This window comes from Labeo rohita, chromosome 24, assembly GCF_022985175.1.
Source record: "Labeo rohita strain BAU-BD-2019 chromosome 24, IGBB_LRoh.1.0, whole genome shotgun sequence".
In the NCBI taxonomy this organism is placed as follows: domain Eukaryota; kingdom Metazoa; phylum Chordata; class Actinopteri; order Cypriniformes; family Cyprinidae; genus Labeo; species Labeo rohita.
In genome coordinates this window covers 3,996,785-4,012,701 of record NC_066892.1, presented here as the reverse complement: position 1 = coordinate 4,012,701, position 15,917 = coordinate 3,996,785, and the positions used below count along the sequence as shown (strand labels likewise).

Genomic DNA, 15,917 nt, shown 5'->3' with positions numbered 1-15,917 from the left:
CGAGAGGAAAAAAAATTACCGGGCGCCCCCAAACGGCGAATCCCCCAAAATTCCACCGGATCAATGTGATATAAGAGTTATGGAAGTGGTTTTGCAACTGTGGATCAACAAATTTGTATATCACCTATTTTTGAATTGCTATAACATAAAACACAGCGTACATATCACGGACACCATGCTAATATCATGCTCTTTGGAAAAGAACCATAGTAAGGTCATCATTTTCTTTTAGGTCTAGGGAAAATTTAGAGTAAAGCAGTGTAAACATCAATCAATAAAAATACTACTACTACTATTACTACTACTACTATAAATAAATAAAATACGAACAAACTATGTAAATTATATAAATAATAAAAAATAAATGAACAATGTAGTAAAATAAAATTAAAATAAATCTAATTTAATTATATAAACTAAAATATATTTAGTAGGAAACATTAAAATAATGAATATATATTACAATAACAGTGAAAATAAATGAATAAAAACATAAGGTTGATAAACCAAAAAAATACAGTGTGCTTAGCATGGTTTTTGGACACCATGGTAATATCATGTTATATTTGAACTATATTTGATAATATCAATTTTATTTGAAGTTTAAAGAAAACCAGGGTAAAATAAATAAAAATGCTACTACTACCACTACAGCTAACGAAGATATATCATATAAATAAAATAAAAGTAACTGAAAAAAAAATAAACTATGTAAATTACATAAATAATAAAAATAAATGAACAATGTAGTAATATAAATTAAACTATATTTAGTAAAAAAAAAAACATTAAATATATTTAAAAAAAATAATACAAAATAATGAATAAATAATAAAAATAACAGAAAATGCATTATAATAAAAAAAATGTGATAAACAAAAAATAAATAAATAAATAAATAAATAAATAAAATACACAAACATACTTTGCATTGGTAATATCATGGTCTTTGGAAATTATCCATGGTAATGTCATAATTTTATTTGAAGTCTAGGGAAAATTTTGAGAAAAACAGTGTTTAAAAAAATAAATAAGTAAACTGCATTAATTTATATAACGAACAAAAATAAATGACCAATGTAGTAATATAAATTATATAAATGAAACTACATTTAGTAGAAAACATTAAATATTGAAAATAAAATTAATAAAAAAAAAAATTATTTATTACACACAGCATACTTAGCATGGTTTTTGGACACCATGGTAATATCATGGTCTTTGGAAATGATCCACAATTTTCTTTGAAGTCTTGAGGGAAAAAAAAAAGTGCGAAATAAATAAATAAATAAATAAATAAAAAGAAACTACATAAATTATATAAATAATAAAAATAAATGTATAATGTAGCAATATAAATTAAATTATATAACAATCTATATTTAGCAGAAAACATTAAATATATACAAATAATTTTAAAATAATAATAAAAATTAATAAATAATCAAAATAACATTGAAAATAAATGAATTAAAAAAACTAAAACTACAAAAACAGTCATAAGGGTCATTTTTTCAAAATTGAGATTTATACATCATGTGAAAGCTGAATAAATAAGCTTTCCATTGATGTATGTTAGGATAGGACAATATTTGGCTGAGATACAACTATTTAAAAATCAGGAATCTGAGGGCGCAAAAAAATCTAAATATTGATAAAATTGCCTTTAAAGTTCTTCAAATAATATTCTTAATGTATATGACTAAACAAAAATTAAGTTTTCATACATTTATAGTAGGAATTTTACAAAATATCTTCATGGAACATGATCTTTACTTAATATCCTAATGATTTTTGCCATAAAAGAAAAATCAATAATTTTGACCCATACAATGTATTTTTGGCTATTGCTACAAATATACCCCAGCGACTTAAGACTGATTTTGTGGTCCAGGGTCACACACACATATATATATATATATATATATATATATATATATATATATATATATATAAATGAAGTATAAATAATAAGCTATAGTTAGTAGAGTATATTTTAAAAATAGTACTGTATATTTTAAACATTAAAAAAAAGGCTGGATTGAAGAAAGCGTAACTCCAATTAGTAAAACACCTGGTAAACTATAATCAAAGGCAGCAAACACCATTTAAATATTTATTTAAACATTTCATTCTGCTTATAAACAACAGTCAACATTTTTTGCAATAATAAATGTTATTACAGTTTGAGAAGATTCTTCTCATGAATAAACGGTACATTCTGCACATTATAAAGAGTCTTTGTGGAAGTTGTCCTCTGAAATCATGACTATAGTACCTGATTACTCTGGTTTGACTAACTTACTAGTTCCATATCTGCAACCATCTGCAAACACGCAGAAAACAGAAGTTTGCTCATGGCAAGTGAAGGTCAGTGTTACTAAATCAGTGACTGAACATCCTTTTTCCCCACGTTTCATTTTAAGATTACACAACTCAAGACTCCTCGTCGCTTTCATCATCTTCCTTTTTACTCTTCTGTTCTTCCTCCTCACCATCATCTTCCTCCTCTGATGTCTCATCAGTGTCATCATCCTCGGCCCTGAGAGTACAAACACACACGGGTTAGATCGACTGACGTCAGCTTGAATGGAAATTAAATATTTTAATATTTAAACATAAATTTATCTCACTGCACAGGTCTGTTGAGATTCACAAAGTCTCTTCCCGAGTCCACATCGAAAGGATCTGGAAACATTTTAAATAAACACACACACAAAAACATCAAAGTTAGTATTTCCAAAACACTTACACTACATTTGATTAATGTAAATGATCAAACCTTACCTATATCGTCTTCCTGAGGGGCGGCAGTGAGAAACTCTTTTTCTACAGCCAGAAGTTCCTCTTCTGATTGGCTGGAAGCGTAACGCTCTAGAAGAGTCTTATTCAGCTCCAAAAATCCCAAACCCCACTTAAACTTCCTCAGCAGGAGCACAGCAAGGTCACGAAATCCTGACGCATGATCACACAGAGACACAAACACATCAGCATCTAGCAGATTTGCACTATTTAAACTCAACTGCTCTCATTAAACTGCAATATTGTTAAAAAAAATTGGGGTTGTTTTTAATACAAGTCTCTTGTACCAAGGCTGCATTTATTTAATTAAAAATACAGTAAAAACAGTAAAATTGTGAAATATTTTTACAATTACAAAGAACTACTTTTTATTTAAATCTATTTTAAAATTTAATTTATTTCGTGATGCAAAGCTGAATTTTCAGCACCATTACTCCAGTCTTTCAGTGTCACATGACCCTTCAGAAATCATTATAATATGCTGATTTGCTGTTCAAGAAACATTTCTGACTATTATTAATGTTGTAAAACGGTTGTGCGAAGGAAGTGAATTTTTTTTCAAGGTTCTTTGATGAATAGAAAGTTAAAAAAATAACATACAGACATACAAAACCCATAAGACACAATAGCAGCAATATAGAAATCTATAGTATGGATCTACTTACCCACAATGCAGAAGGTGGCGGCATACGCCTCGACACAGGACAGCTTGCATGGCTTTCCGTAGTTTACCGGATTTGCTGCGACCAAGTACGGCAAAAGCCTCGGATGCGAGCCAATCATTTTGCTGAAAGGCGTGTCTTCAAGTCGTGCCCATGAACAGTCAATCACGGCTAGACCGCCCTGGGCCACAATCTCCCTGGAAATTAAGAATATTATAAATTAAACACTGAGAAAAAAGGCTGTATTAATTAAATCAAAAAATACTGTAAAAATCTGAAATATTTTTACACTTTAAAACAACTGATTTCTATGTGAATATATTTTAAAATGTAATTTATTCATATGATGCAAAGCTGAATTTTCAGCATCATTACTCATCTTAAGTGTCAAATGATCCTTCAGAAATCATTCTAATATGCTGATTTGCTGCTCAAGAAACATTTATGATTATTATCAATTTTGTCTTTATTGTCTTTTCTGATCAATTTAATCCATCCGTGCTGATTAAAAGTAGTAAGATTGATTTTAAAAAAGCCTATTGAATGGTTGTATACATACAGCTGAATTCAAAAGTTGAGAATCTGCAAAATGTTAATTATTTTAGCAAAATAAGAGGGATCATACAAAATGCATGTTACTTTTTATTTAGTACTAACCTGAATAAGATATTTTACATTAAAAAGATGTTTACATATAGTCCACAAGAGAAAATAATAATTGAATTTATAAAAAAGACCCTGTTTAAAAGTTTACATACATTTGATTCTTAATACTGTGTTGTTACCTGAATGACCCACAGCTGTTTTTTTGTTTTTTTTGTTTGTTTGTTGTTTTGTTTAGTGACAGTTGTTCATGAGTCCCTTGTTTATCCTGAACAGTTAAACTGCCTGCAGTTCATCAGAAAAATCCTTTAGCTCCTACAATTTCTGTGGTTTTTCAGCATTTTTATGTATTTGAACCCTTTTCAACAATGACTATGATTTTGAGATCCATCTTTTCACACTGAGGACAACTGAGGGACTCATATGCAACTATTACAGAAGATTCAAACGCTCACTGATTCTCCAGTAGGAAAAAAAAATGCATTAGGAGATGGGGGGTGAAAACTTTTGGAATTCGAAGATCGGAGTAAATTTGACTTATTTTGTCTTCTGGGAAACATATAAGTATCTTCTGTAGCTTCAAGACTAAATGAGAAAAATATGATATTTAGGCAAAATAAGAAAAATGTACACATCTTCATTCTGTTCAAAAGTTTTCACACCCCAGCTCTTGATGCATTGTTTTCCTTCTGGAGCATCAGTGAGCGTTTGATCCTTCTTTAATAGTTGCATCCCTCAGTTGTCCTCAGTGTGATGGATGAATGTATGTAAATGCTGGGATGAGACTGACCATTGAACATTACTATAAAAGTAGCAGTGTGATAGGTTTTAGACCTCTGAGGTGTAAAATTTCATGTCAGTGCTTCTTTGTCGGTGCAAGTGTGAATGGATTTTTAAAATCTTGATCTTATGAAAATACTTTCTGTAGCCCACCTGTCTGCAGGTGTGACGTATTTGGTTCCCATCGGGCTGAGTATCAGACCATTAAAGCGCTGGTTGAGTCGCAGGCAGCGCACAAATCCTTTCCTGGCTAGCTTTCGTCCTGTACACCTTTTCGGGTCACAGTGACCCAGATCCCACATGGCCAACTGACAGGGCAACTTCACCCCTCCTGCAGCCTCTGAATCTGCATCCTCACTGGCTGAAACACACACAGACACTTCATTATACACAACTCATATCAGTCATGCTTTGTTACAGAAAATTAAAGAGAGTAATTCACATTAAGACATTAACCCAAGCTCATATGTTTAAACAAGATGACAATATTAACATGCACACAAACCTTGCAGAGCCTCATGCATCTCCTCTGTGAAAGTTTCTAATGATTTCCCCTTCATCCTGTGTCGTGTGTCTTTGCCCTTGTGAACCGGTCGCTCGCATTTACCCTGTTTTTTACGTCCCATGTCTGAATTCAACCTTACTTTTGTTGTTAGCAATAACTTTGACTTTTTCACACGTGTGTATAAGCGTGTGTAACGCTTTGACTGTATTATACCCTATTTAACCACCTTACACTTACAGTAGGTCAATAATGCATCTACTTTATACTGAATCATGGCATAAATTCTAATGTTTATAGTCTTTTAAAGCAAATCCCAAAGATTTATTCTAACACGCTTTTCGTTTCGTGAGGCCAAAACACGGTGACGTAATAAAACATGGCTGTTATTAGAACCAATCTTAAAAGCCGGTAATTTATTTAAGATAAATAAATATTAATATCATCCTGCTTCAGTTTAAGTTTTAGAGTAGAAATTAATATTTTAATTTCATTTATTATGAACAAAACAGACATAAATATCCATAAAATAAAAACGGAAGAGGACTTTTATTTAGACAGAGTCAAATTTACATCGGAAATGTAGCATGTTGTTTTGTTTACTGCGCACGCCGCCTTTCCGATATTCACACCCGTTGTAATGCATATTTCGTTTTTAATGCTTACATTAAACAGCAAAAAGGACACGTTTAAATCGAATAAATGTGATTATGTCGCACATCTGTTAAAACTATTAAATATAAGATATGTTCTCGATAATTGATGCATTTTATAAGCAACGCGTTCATAAAACATAACATCTTCCGATCAGTACTGTTTTCAGTTGTCACATGAACAGACAGAACTGAAATAAAATGTAGTTTTTCCTTACAAATCCTACTTTTTGAAGAGTTATGGAGTGTGTATATTTAAAATTATGCCTGTATCTGACAGCACTGGGTAAGTGTTACAGACAAAGTCTTGTTTTATTGCATGATTAGATCATTTGATCAATACAGTTGGATGCGGAACTAAAACTATTCAATATGTTTGTTCTCAAAAGCCTATTTAAGGCGTTACATACAGTTTGTTTGTTTGTTTATAGGGTGTTTAGTTAATAATAATAATGTCAGTATCCACTTTATATTGTTTTTTATGGTGTTTCAGTGGCTGTCACATCAGGAGGGAAGATGAAGATAGTAGAGGAACCTAATACATTTGGGTAGGGCTTCCAGCAAATCCTGTGCATTTCCAGATCAGATATAAGATGTATTCTACAACATACTCCTCATATTCTCCTCACTTTCATTTTTCAGGTTGAATAATCAGCTTGTGTCTCAGAATAATCGCCTGCAGCCGAGGATCAGCCCATCTCCAGTGTCTGGACCTTCACATCTGCACAGATTGGCAGGGAAATGCTACAACTACATTGAAGCCACGTCAGTAACATCTGCACAACCTTAAACATTATTGAAAACTGTGCTTAAAATAGATATAAGCTTTATATACATATTTAATAGATTCTTCTTCTATACTGTGACGTATAAAAGAGACCGGGGCTAGTTGTCACAAGCACTGTATCTTGCTAAATAAGTTTACAAAAAGTAAAAATGCAATTACGTAAATGCGTGTTTGTGTGTTAGTATCAAACACCTGGTTAAAAAACACATGAAGTTAGTATAACATCTGTGAATTCGAACTAAAAGTTGCATGTTATCATTGTAATTGTGCGCAGCTAAAAGAAATTGATTCATTTTTTTGCTTTATAGATACAAATACACGTTTTGTCCATTTCATAATGTGACTCAGCATGAGCAGAGTTTCAGATGGAACGCATACAGCGGTATACTAGGGTAATGATCTTTCTAAAAATGTTTTTTTATGCTTTCTTCGGTTTAGTTTAGCTTAAAACTATATGGTGTGAAATCTCTGTTGTGTGTGTAGTATTTGGCAGGAATGGGAGATTCAGAATAACACATTTTCTGGCATGTGGATGCGAGAGGGAGATTCATGCGGAAACAAGAACAGGCAGACCAAGGTCTGTATTATATGAACATGTATGTTTTGAATGTACAGTTGAGGTCAAAAGTTTACATCCCCCTTTCAGAATCTGCAAAATGTTAAGTATTTTACTAAAATAAGAGTGATCATACAAAATGCATGCTGTTGTTTATTTGATACTGACCTGAATAAAGATATTTCACATAGAAGACATTTACATATAGTACACAAGAGAAAATAATACTTGAATTTATAAAAAATTACCCTGTTTAAAAGTTTACATACACTTGATTTCTAATACTGTGTTGTTACATGAATGATCCACAGCTGTATTTTTTTTGTTTAGTGATAGTTGTTCATGAGTAAGAGAAAAAACCTTCAGGTCCCATAAAGTCTTTGGTTTTTCAGCATTTTTGTGTATTTGAACCCTTTCCAACAATGACTGTATGATTTTGAGATCCATCTTTTCACAATGAAGACAACTAAAGGGAAAAACTATGCATTAAGAGCCGGGGGTGAAAACTTTTGAACAGAATAGAGTTGTGCACATTTTCTGCCTAAATATCATACTTTTGTTCATTTAGTACTGCCCTTCAGAAGCAACAGAAGATACTTACATTTTTCCCAGAAGACAAAATAAGTCAAATTTACCTTGATCTTTGAATTCCAAAAGTTTTCACCCCCTGGCTTTTAATGCATTGTTTTTCCTTCTGAAGCATCAGTGAATGTTTGAACCTTCTGTAATAGTTGCATATGAGTCCCTCAGTTGTCCTCAGTGTGAAAAGACGGATCTCAAAATCATACAGTCGTTGTTGGAAAGGGTTCAAATAAACGAAAATGCTGAGAAACCAAAGAATTTGTGGGAATTTGCGATTTGATTGTTCAGAACAAACAAGAGACTGATAAACAAAAACACAGCTGTGGATCATTCAGGTAACAACACAGTTTTGAGAATCAAGTGTATGTAAACTTTTGAATGGGGTCATCTTTATAAATTCAACTATTATTTTCTGTTGTGGACTACATGTAAACATCTTTTATGTGAAATACCTCATTCAGGTCAGCACTAAATAAAAATAACATGCATTTTATATGACCTCTCTTATTTTGGTAAAATAATTAACATTTTGCAGATTCTGAAAGGAGGTGTAAACTTTTGACCACAACTGTAGCTGTATCTGTATGCATGTTTTCTGCCAGTAAATGTTGATATGTGATAGACATTGACATGTTATGTTTATATTCAAGGTTATCCTGGTCTGTGGGAATAGCAGCAAACTAGCGAGTGTTTCAGAGCCACAGACGTGTGTTTATTCGCTCACATTTGAGACGCCACTAGTTTGCCATTCACACTCCCTTTTGGGTGAGTTAAGCATCATGTGTGTTTAATAAACTGTCCCGCTAATTAGTTTAACCCCTATTTACAATGTACTATTTGTCTTTTTGTTGGCTTGTGTTTCAGTGTATCCGGTTTTGAGTGAGGCGTTGCAGAAAGAGTGGGATGAAATTGCACAAGCTCGACATGACGATCTCATCACAGAACAGGTGACACACAAACACAATGTTATAATCTTCATGCATCTGAGAACATCATAATAATACGTGTTTGTTTGTGTTTAGGGTTATAATAAGCTCCTGAAGGAGCTGTTTGAAGAGGCTGGTCTCTTGAGGAAATCTCAACAGCCAAAAGTAGAAGAGAGCACGAAGTCTCTCACGCATCAGAGTCTGGAGCAGTGCACACAGGTCAGACAGACAAATATTCAGTCCTAAATTTAAGGTGTATGTATTTGAATTGTATATAACATGTCCATTCAGTTGGATTTCACAGTTTTGAACAGACTAATCATGGAAGACTTCCAATCATGGAATAGTTTATTATTAACTACACTACCAGTCAAAAGTTTTTGAACAGTAGGACATTTTTAATTTTTTTTTTTTTTTTTCTAAAAGTCTCTTCTGCTCACCAAGCCTGCATTTATGTGATCCAAATTCTGAAATATTTTGACTTTATAAATAAATGTTTTCTATTTTAATATATTTTAAAATGTAATTTATTCCTGTGATCAAAGCTGAATTTTCTGCATCATTACTCCAGTCTTCAATGTCACATGATTTTTCAGAAATCATTCTAATATGCTGATTTGCTGTTAAAAAACATTTTTTATTATTATTATCAATATTTAAAACAGTTGAGAGCATTTTTCAGGATTCTTTGATGAAAAGAAAAATTTTAAGCAGCAAATCAGAATATTAGAATGATTTCTGAAGGATCTCGTGACTGGAGTAATGATGCTAATAATTCAGCTTTGAAATCACAGGAATAAATTAAATTTTAAAACATATTAAAATAGAAAACAAATATTTTAAATAGTAAACTCATTTCAAAATTTTACAGTTTTTGCTGTACCCTGGATCAAATAAATGAAAAAGAAAAAACACTGAAAAAAAAACTGGTACTGGTAGTGTATTTGCATTTTAAAAATCATATTTTCAAATTGCATTTATTCACATTGCTTAGAATCAGTTCTTTGTCAAGAAAAGATAATGTATTCAGTTATAAAGTATGAATGTGTTTAAAATATGGCTGTGAAAACAAGTAATTTGAAACAAATTGGATTTAATTACCTGTTTCAACCATGCATCACATTAAGTTTATTAGTTTATGTTAAAACCATTTAATTCAAATAGATGGACATTTTATATGCAATTTAAAATTCAGAAATTTAGGTCTAAATATTTTGTGCAGGACACGTGCAATGCATTCATGCAATGCAGCTTCAGTTTTGCGTGTGCTTTTAGCATGTGTGTTTATTTTAACAGGATTTTGAGAAGCAGCGGGCGGAGATAGAGCGGCTACAATCACTCCTAACACAACATAACATCTCCTACCAGACAACAACAGGTGAGACATGCATGCACTTCTGCTCATCTAATGGACCAAAAATTCACTTAAAATGACTGAATGTATCAAATCATTTTGTTATCTTAAAAAAGATAACTAAACATTTCATAAACAGAAGTTTATTGATGATCTTAAGGTACATTACTGTTGCACCAGTTAAGTTCTTCTGGATCTTTCAGACAGGACCCAGGGTCATTCAGAGGCCTCACCTGTCCAGGGCCAGCATCTGCGTGGCGACACCGGCTTTATCGCTGATCTGCACTAAACGATCACAAAACCTACAGCTAATCGTTCAGGAAAATAATGCTACTGTGAGATAATGGTATTTTATGATATTTAAATTTGACTTGATTCTGCCTAAGCTAACAATGTATAATGAAAAATAAAGTTTTTATGACATGACAATGTTGTGCTATGAATTTTTAAAGGTGAGGTCAATTTGTACGTGAAAACGTTGTCTCTGTGGAACAATGAAAACATTTTTTGAACATCAAGACCAGCCTTAGGGGCCATTCACACAGAATGTGCTTTTGCATTTATAAAACATGAGACACTGGTGTTGAGATCTAGACGTGTCTTAACTTTTTGCAACTTGGCCGCTGGATCTTTAGAAAGCAGTAGCATGTGTGAGATGCTAAAAAAGACATGAGCACAACTGTCAAAAATATTCGTCTGGCACGTTTACAGAGAAAAACCGAGCAATGTTGGCTCAACCGCTCCAACCAATGAAGTGTATTTTTCTGCAAGCAACTTTTCTTATCCAGACTTAAACGGTAACGTGAAATATTTATTATTAAATATTTTCAGATAAAATGTTGTGTGGGACTTTATTTTATTATTTTACTTTAAGTTGGATTGTGGGTATTATTTCATATCAGCATGGATGTAGCCCCATGCAAATGTTTTTTGATGCTATAGCAAATGATTGACTGGCAAACCATTTGATTCAGATTGGATCACACATGGGTTCGTGAATCATTTGATTCAGATTGGAACTTTGGAGCGTGAATCATTTGATTGAGATCGGGCCTTTCGTGCAGATTTGTGAACTGATTCAGAAAGCGCAGATCACGAATCATTTGATTTAAATTGGAACTTCGAGGCGGGTCCGTGAATCATTTGATTCAGATCGGGACTTACGTGTGGATTCATGAATCTTTAGATCGAGACTTCATAGCGGGTTCATGAATGTTTGATTCAGATCGGAACTTCGTAGGGCAAATCATTTGATTCAGATCGGAGCTTCGAAGAGGGTTTGCAAATCATTTGATTCAGATTGAGACTTCGGAGCGCGGATTGCAAATCATTTGATTTAGATCTTAACATCGGAGCGGGTTTTTGAATCTTTTAATTTAGATCGGAACTTCGGAGCGTGGATCATTTAATTCAGATCAGGACGAACGTGCGGGTTCGCGAATCATTTGATTCGGATCAAGACTTCATAGCGGGTTCATGAATGTTTGATTCAGACCGGAACTTCGTAGGGCAAATCGTTTGATTCAGATCGGAGCTTCGAAGTGGGTTTGCAAATCAGATTTGTGAACTGATTCAGAAAGCGCAGATCGCAAATCATTTGATTTAAATTGGAACTTCGAGGCGGGTCCGTGAATCATTTGATTCAGATCAGGACTTACATGTGGATGCATGAATCTTTTGATTCAGAACGCAACGTCTGAGCGCAATTCATTTGATTCAGATTGTGACTTACATGTGGGTTCGTGAATCCTTTAATTCAGATCGGAATTTCAGAGCGCGAATAATTTGTTTCAGATATGGACTTATGTGCGGGTTCGTGAATCGTGAATTTGATTCAGATAAGAACTTCAGAGCACAAATCATTTAATTCAGATCAGGAATTAAATGCGGGTTCGCAAATCATTTGATTTAGATCAAACTTCATAGCGGGTTCATGAATGTTTGATTCAGATCGGAACTTCTTAGGGCGAATCAGATCCGAGGTTCGAAGTGGGTTTGCAAATCATTTGAGTCAGATTGAGACTTCGGATTGCGGATTGTGAATCCTTTATTTCAGATCATTTGATTTAGATCAAGACTTCATAGCGGGTTCATGAATGTTTGATTCAGATCGGAACTTCGTAGGGCAAATCGTTTGATTCGGAGCTTCGAAGAGGGTTTGCAAATCAGATTTGTGAACTGATTCAGAAAGCGCAGATCGCGAATCATTTGATTTAAATTGGAACTTCGAGGCAGGTCTGTGAATCATTTGATTCAGATCAGAACTTACATGTGGATGCATGAATCTTTTGATTCAGAACGCAACGTCTGAGCGCATAATCATTTGATTCAGATGTGGGTTCGTGAATCATTTGATTCAGATCGGGCTACGGAGAGTGTTCGCGAATCATTTGATTTAGATCAAGACTTTGTAGGTCGAATCAGATCAGAGCTTCGAAGAGGGTTTGCAAATCATTTGATTAAGACTGAGACTTCGGATTGCGGATTGTAATTCTTTTAATTCCGATCGGAACTTCAGAGCACAAATAATTTGTTTTAGATAGGGGCTTACGTACGTGCGGGTTCGTGAATCTTTTGATTCAGATAAGAACTCCGGAGCGTGAAACATTTAATTCAGATCAGGAATTAAGTGCGGATTCGCGAATCATTTGATTCAGATCGGGGCTTTGGAGAGTGTTCGTGAATCACTTGATTCAGATCGGGGCTTCGGAGCACAGATTGTGAATCATTTGATTTAGATCGGAACTTCGGAACGCAAATCATTTGATTCAGATTGTGACTTACATGTGGGTTCGCGAATCATTTGATTTAGATCGAGACTTCATAGCGGGTTCATGAGTGTTTCAGATCGGAACTTCATAGGGCGAATCAGATCGGAGCTTTGAAGAGGGTTTGCAAATCATTTGATTCAGATTGAGACTTACATGTGGGTTCGTGAATCATTTGATTCAGATCGGGCTACGGAGAGTGTTCACGAATCATTTGATTTAGTTTGAGACTTCATAGCGGGTTCATGAATGTTTAAGATCGGAACTTCATAGGGCAAATCAGATCGGAGCTTTGAAGAGGGTTTGTAAATCATTTGATTCAGATTGAGACTTCGGATTGTGGATTGTGAATCTTTTAATTCAGATCGGAACATCAGAGTGCGAATAATTTGTTTCAGATAGGGACTTACATACGTGCGGGTTCGTGAATCATTTGATTCAGATCGGGGCTTTGGAGAGTGTTCGTGAATCACTTGATTCAGATCGGGGCTTCGGAGCACGGATTGTGAATCATTTGATTTAGATCAGAACTTCAGAGCGCAAATCATTTGATTCAGATTGTGACTTACATGTGGGTTCGTGAATCATTTGATTCAGATCGGGCTACGGAGAGTGTTCGCGAATCATTTGATTTAGATCGAGACTTCATAGCGGGTTCATAAATGTTTCAGATCGGAACTTCATAGGGCGAATCAGATCGGAGCTTTGAAGAGGGTTTGCAAATCATTTGATTCAGATTGAGACTTCGGATTGTGGATTGTGAATCTTTTAATTCAGATCGGAACTTCAGAGCGCAAATAATTTGTTTCAAATAGGGACTTACGTAGGTGTGGGTTCGTGAATCATTTGATTCAGATCGGGGCTTTGGAGAGTGTTCGTGAATCACTTGATTCAGATCGGGGCTTCGGAGCGCAAATCATTTGATTCAGATTGTGACTTCATAGTGGGTTCATGAATGTTTCAGATCGGAACTTCGTAGGGCGAATCAGACCGGCGCTTCGAAGAGGGTTTGCAAATCATTTGATTCAGATTGAGACTTCGGATTGTGGATTGTGAATCTTTTTATTCAGATCGGAACTTCAGAGCGCGAATAATTTGTTTCAGATAGGGACTTACGTATGTGCGGGTTCGTGAATTTGATTCAGATCGGGGCTTCGGAGCGTGGATTGCGAATCATTTGACTTCGGATTGTGGATTGTGAATCTTTTAATTCAGATCGGGATTACATGCAGGTTCGCGAATCATTAAGGGAGTACAGTTACAAAAACAAAACAAAGAAGAAAAAAACAATACACATTTTACTATAGTAAAAGTGTAGTAACCATGTATTTTGTATAACCACAGTTTTACTGCGAATGCTATAATTAAACTATGGTTAGTTTGTGGTTACCATGCTTGAACTACAAACAATGAAATGCCTGTTGTCTGCTGTTATGTCTCCACCAATGCCAAAATCAAACCTACACCCTTGGAGATTTCAAATACTCTTTCTGAAGCAGTAGATGGCAGCATCCAAAGCTTTTTCGTTCTCACATTTCAGCAGTTTTCTGCTTTGTGTAAACAAGCCAAGCATTTTAGCCAACATAGCCCTGTCATTTACACCGAAATACCGTTTCTCTCACACTCCAGGCTATTATTTGCTCCTGTCCAATTCTCCCTTTCCACTCTTTCCTCCGACCAGCATCACTAGACAGCATTAGCAGAACAAACAGCCCACATCCAGCTCAAACCACAGATCACAGACAAAACCCTCAAGCAATCCGTGTCAGTCCTGCCGTTTTTTCTTTGCTTGTAAATAAGATGTAATATCTTAGGATGTAGCCGCTGTCTGCAGAGACGCATCTTGTTAGGAGCCGACACAGGCAGAGGAGAAGACCTTCAGAGAGCTCGGCTGAAAATGACCAGACCGTGAAAAAGAAAATCCAATTACACAGCGACAGCCGAGCCCACCCGAGAGCAAATACAACCCGGTTTTTACTTCTCCTTCAGCATTTGCCCATGCAAAACGCGCCACCATGATTGCTATGCCGTTTCGATGGTGTTCTGTGGTTTCAACCCTGAGTGGTATTATTAAGTTAAATTTCTCAGTGCAATCATTATGTTTTGGATTCAATACAATTCACCAAAAATCATAAAATATACATATTAATGAATATTCTAAACAGTATTTTAAATATAGGCCTATAAATGTAATTATTTTTTTAATTTATTTATTTTTTAAATACATTTTGTTTGTTTTTTTGAAGCTCAAATAGTAGAGCATGGCACTACAAATGACATGATTCCAACAAAATTCACATATATGAACTGATAAAAATTTTTAACTTTTTTAAAGGGGTCATCGGATGCCCATTTTCCACAAGTTGAAATGATTCTTTAGAGTCTTAATTAAAAGTCTATAATATACTTTGGTTAAAAATGTTCAATTGTAGTGTAAAACAACACCCTTTTTACCTTGTCAAAATGAGCTTTGCAAACATCCACTTATTCTGAGGGATTGTTCCTTTAAATGCAAATGAGCTCTGCTCGCCCCGCCCCTCTCTTCTCTCTGTGGAGTGACAAGCCTGTTTATTTTATCCGCATTTAGCCGTGTTTAGCCGCAAACTTGCTAACTAGCACTTTATTAGGAAAGGTGATCGCAATGATTCATAAAAACCCTTATACTCATTTCTGCTGTAAGTGAAGCTGGATTACAAATGATTTGTGCGAACATAGACGGATATATGTAGATCGGGAGCTGCATTCAATGACAATAATGTTCATTTTTTTGTAAAATTTTAATGTTACAAAATATAGTAATATTATATTAATTATTAATAAATATTAATAATATTTTAATATTGTAATTTTTTTGAACTTTTTTTATTAAAATGCATTATATGTTTACATGACTAATAGACAACAAATACGTTTTTTTTTCAAATGTGACATGAATATATTTT

At 34.2% G+C, this 15,917-nt stretch overlaps 2 protein-coding genes across 2 annotated transcripts; one reads left to right on the top strand and one right to left on the bottom strand.

Annotated features, from left to right (window-relative positions):
• Window positions 1–2,083: 2,083 nt before the first annotated feature.
• tsr3 (TSR3 ribosome maturation factor) lies at window positions 2,084–5,744 on the bottom strand. The gene is made up of 6 exons (XM_051098330.1): window positions 5,353–5,744; window positions 5,001–5,208; window positions 3,468–3,661; window positions 2,788–2,955; window positions 2,634–2,688; window positions 2,084–2,542 (listed from the first exon to the last, which is right to left on the bottom strand). Exons 1-6 carry the CDS (start codon window positions 5,471–5,473, stop codon window positions 2,437–2,439), a joined length of 852 nt encoding a protein of 283 aa, XP_050954287.1. The 5' UTR covers window positions 5,474–5,744; the 3' UTR covers window positions 2,084–2,436.
• Window positions 5,745–5,958: 214 nt separating this feature from the next.
• On the top strand, window positions 5,959–11,008 carry gnptg (N-acetylglucosamine-1-phosphate transferase subunit gamma). Its single transcript, XM_051098329.1, has 10 exons — window positions 5,959–6,288; window positions 6,496–6,550; window positions 6,645–6,767; window positions 7,098–7,181; window positions 7,273–7,366; window positions 8,578–8,692; window positions 8,792–8,874; window positions 8,950–9,072; window positions 10,150–10,231; window positions 10,411–11,008. Exons 1-10 carry the CDS (start codon window positions 6,243–6,245, stop codon window positions 10,494–10,496), a joined length of 891 nt encoding a protein of 296 aa, XP_050954286.1. The 5' UTR covers window positions 5,959–6,242; the 3' UTR covers window positions 10,497–11,008.
• Window positions 11,009–15,917: the final 4,909 nt, after the last annotated feature.

Coding starts and splice junctions, on each gene's coding strand:
- tsr3 (XM_051098330.1), bottom strand. CDS start 5,473: ATGGGACGTAAAAAACAGGGTAAATGCGAGCGACCGGTTCACAAGGGC. Junction 2,689..2,787: donor CCCTCAGGAAGACGATATAG/GTAAGGTTTGAT, acceptor AAATGTTTCCAG/ATCCTTTCGATGTGGACTCG. Junction 2,543..2,633: donor AATCTCAACAGACCTGTGCA/GTGAGATAAATT, acceptor TTGTACTCTCAG/GGCCGAGGATGATGACACTG.
- gnptg (XM_051098329.1), top strand. CDS start 6,243: ATGGAGTGTGTATATTTAAAATTATGCCTGTATCTGACAGCACTGG. Junction 7,367..8,577: donor ACAAGAACAGGCAGACCAAG/GTCTGTATTATA, acceptor TTTATATTCAAG/GTTATCCTGGTCTGTGGGAA. Junction 8,875..8,949: donor ACGATCTCATCACAGAACAG/GTGACACACAAA, acceptor GTTTGTGTTTAG/GGTTATAATAAGCTCCTGAA.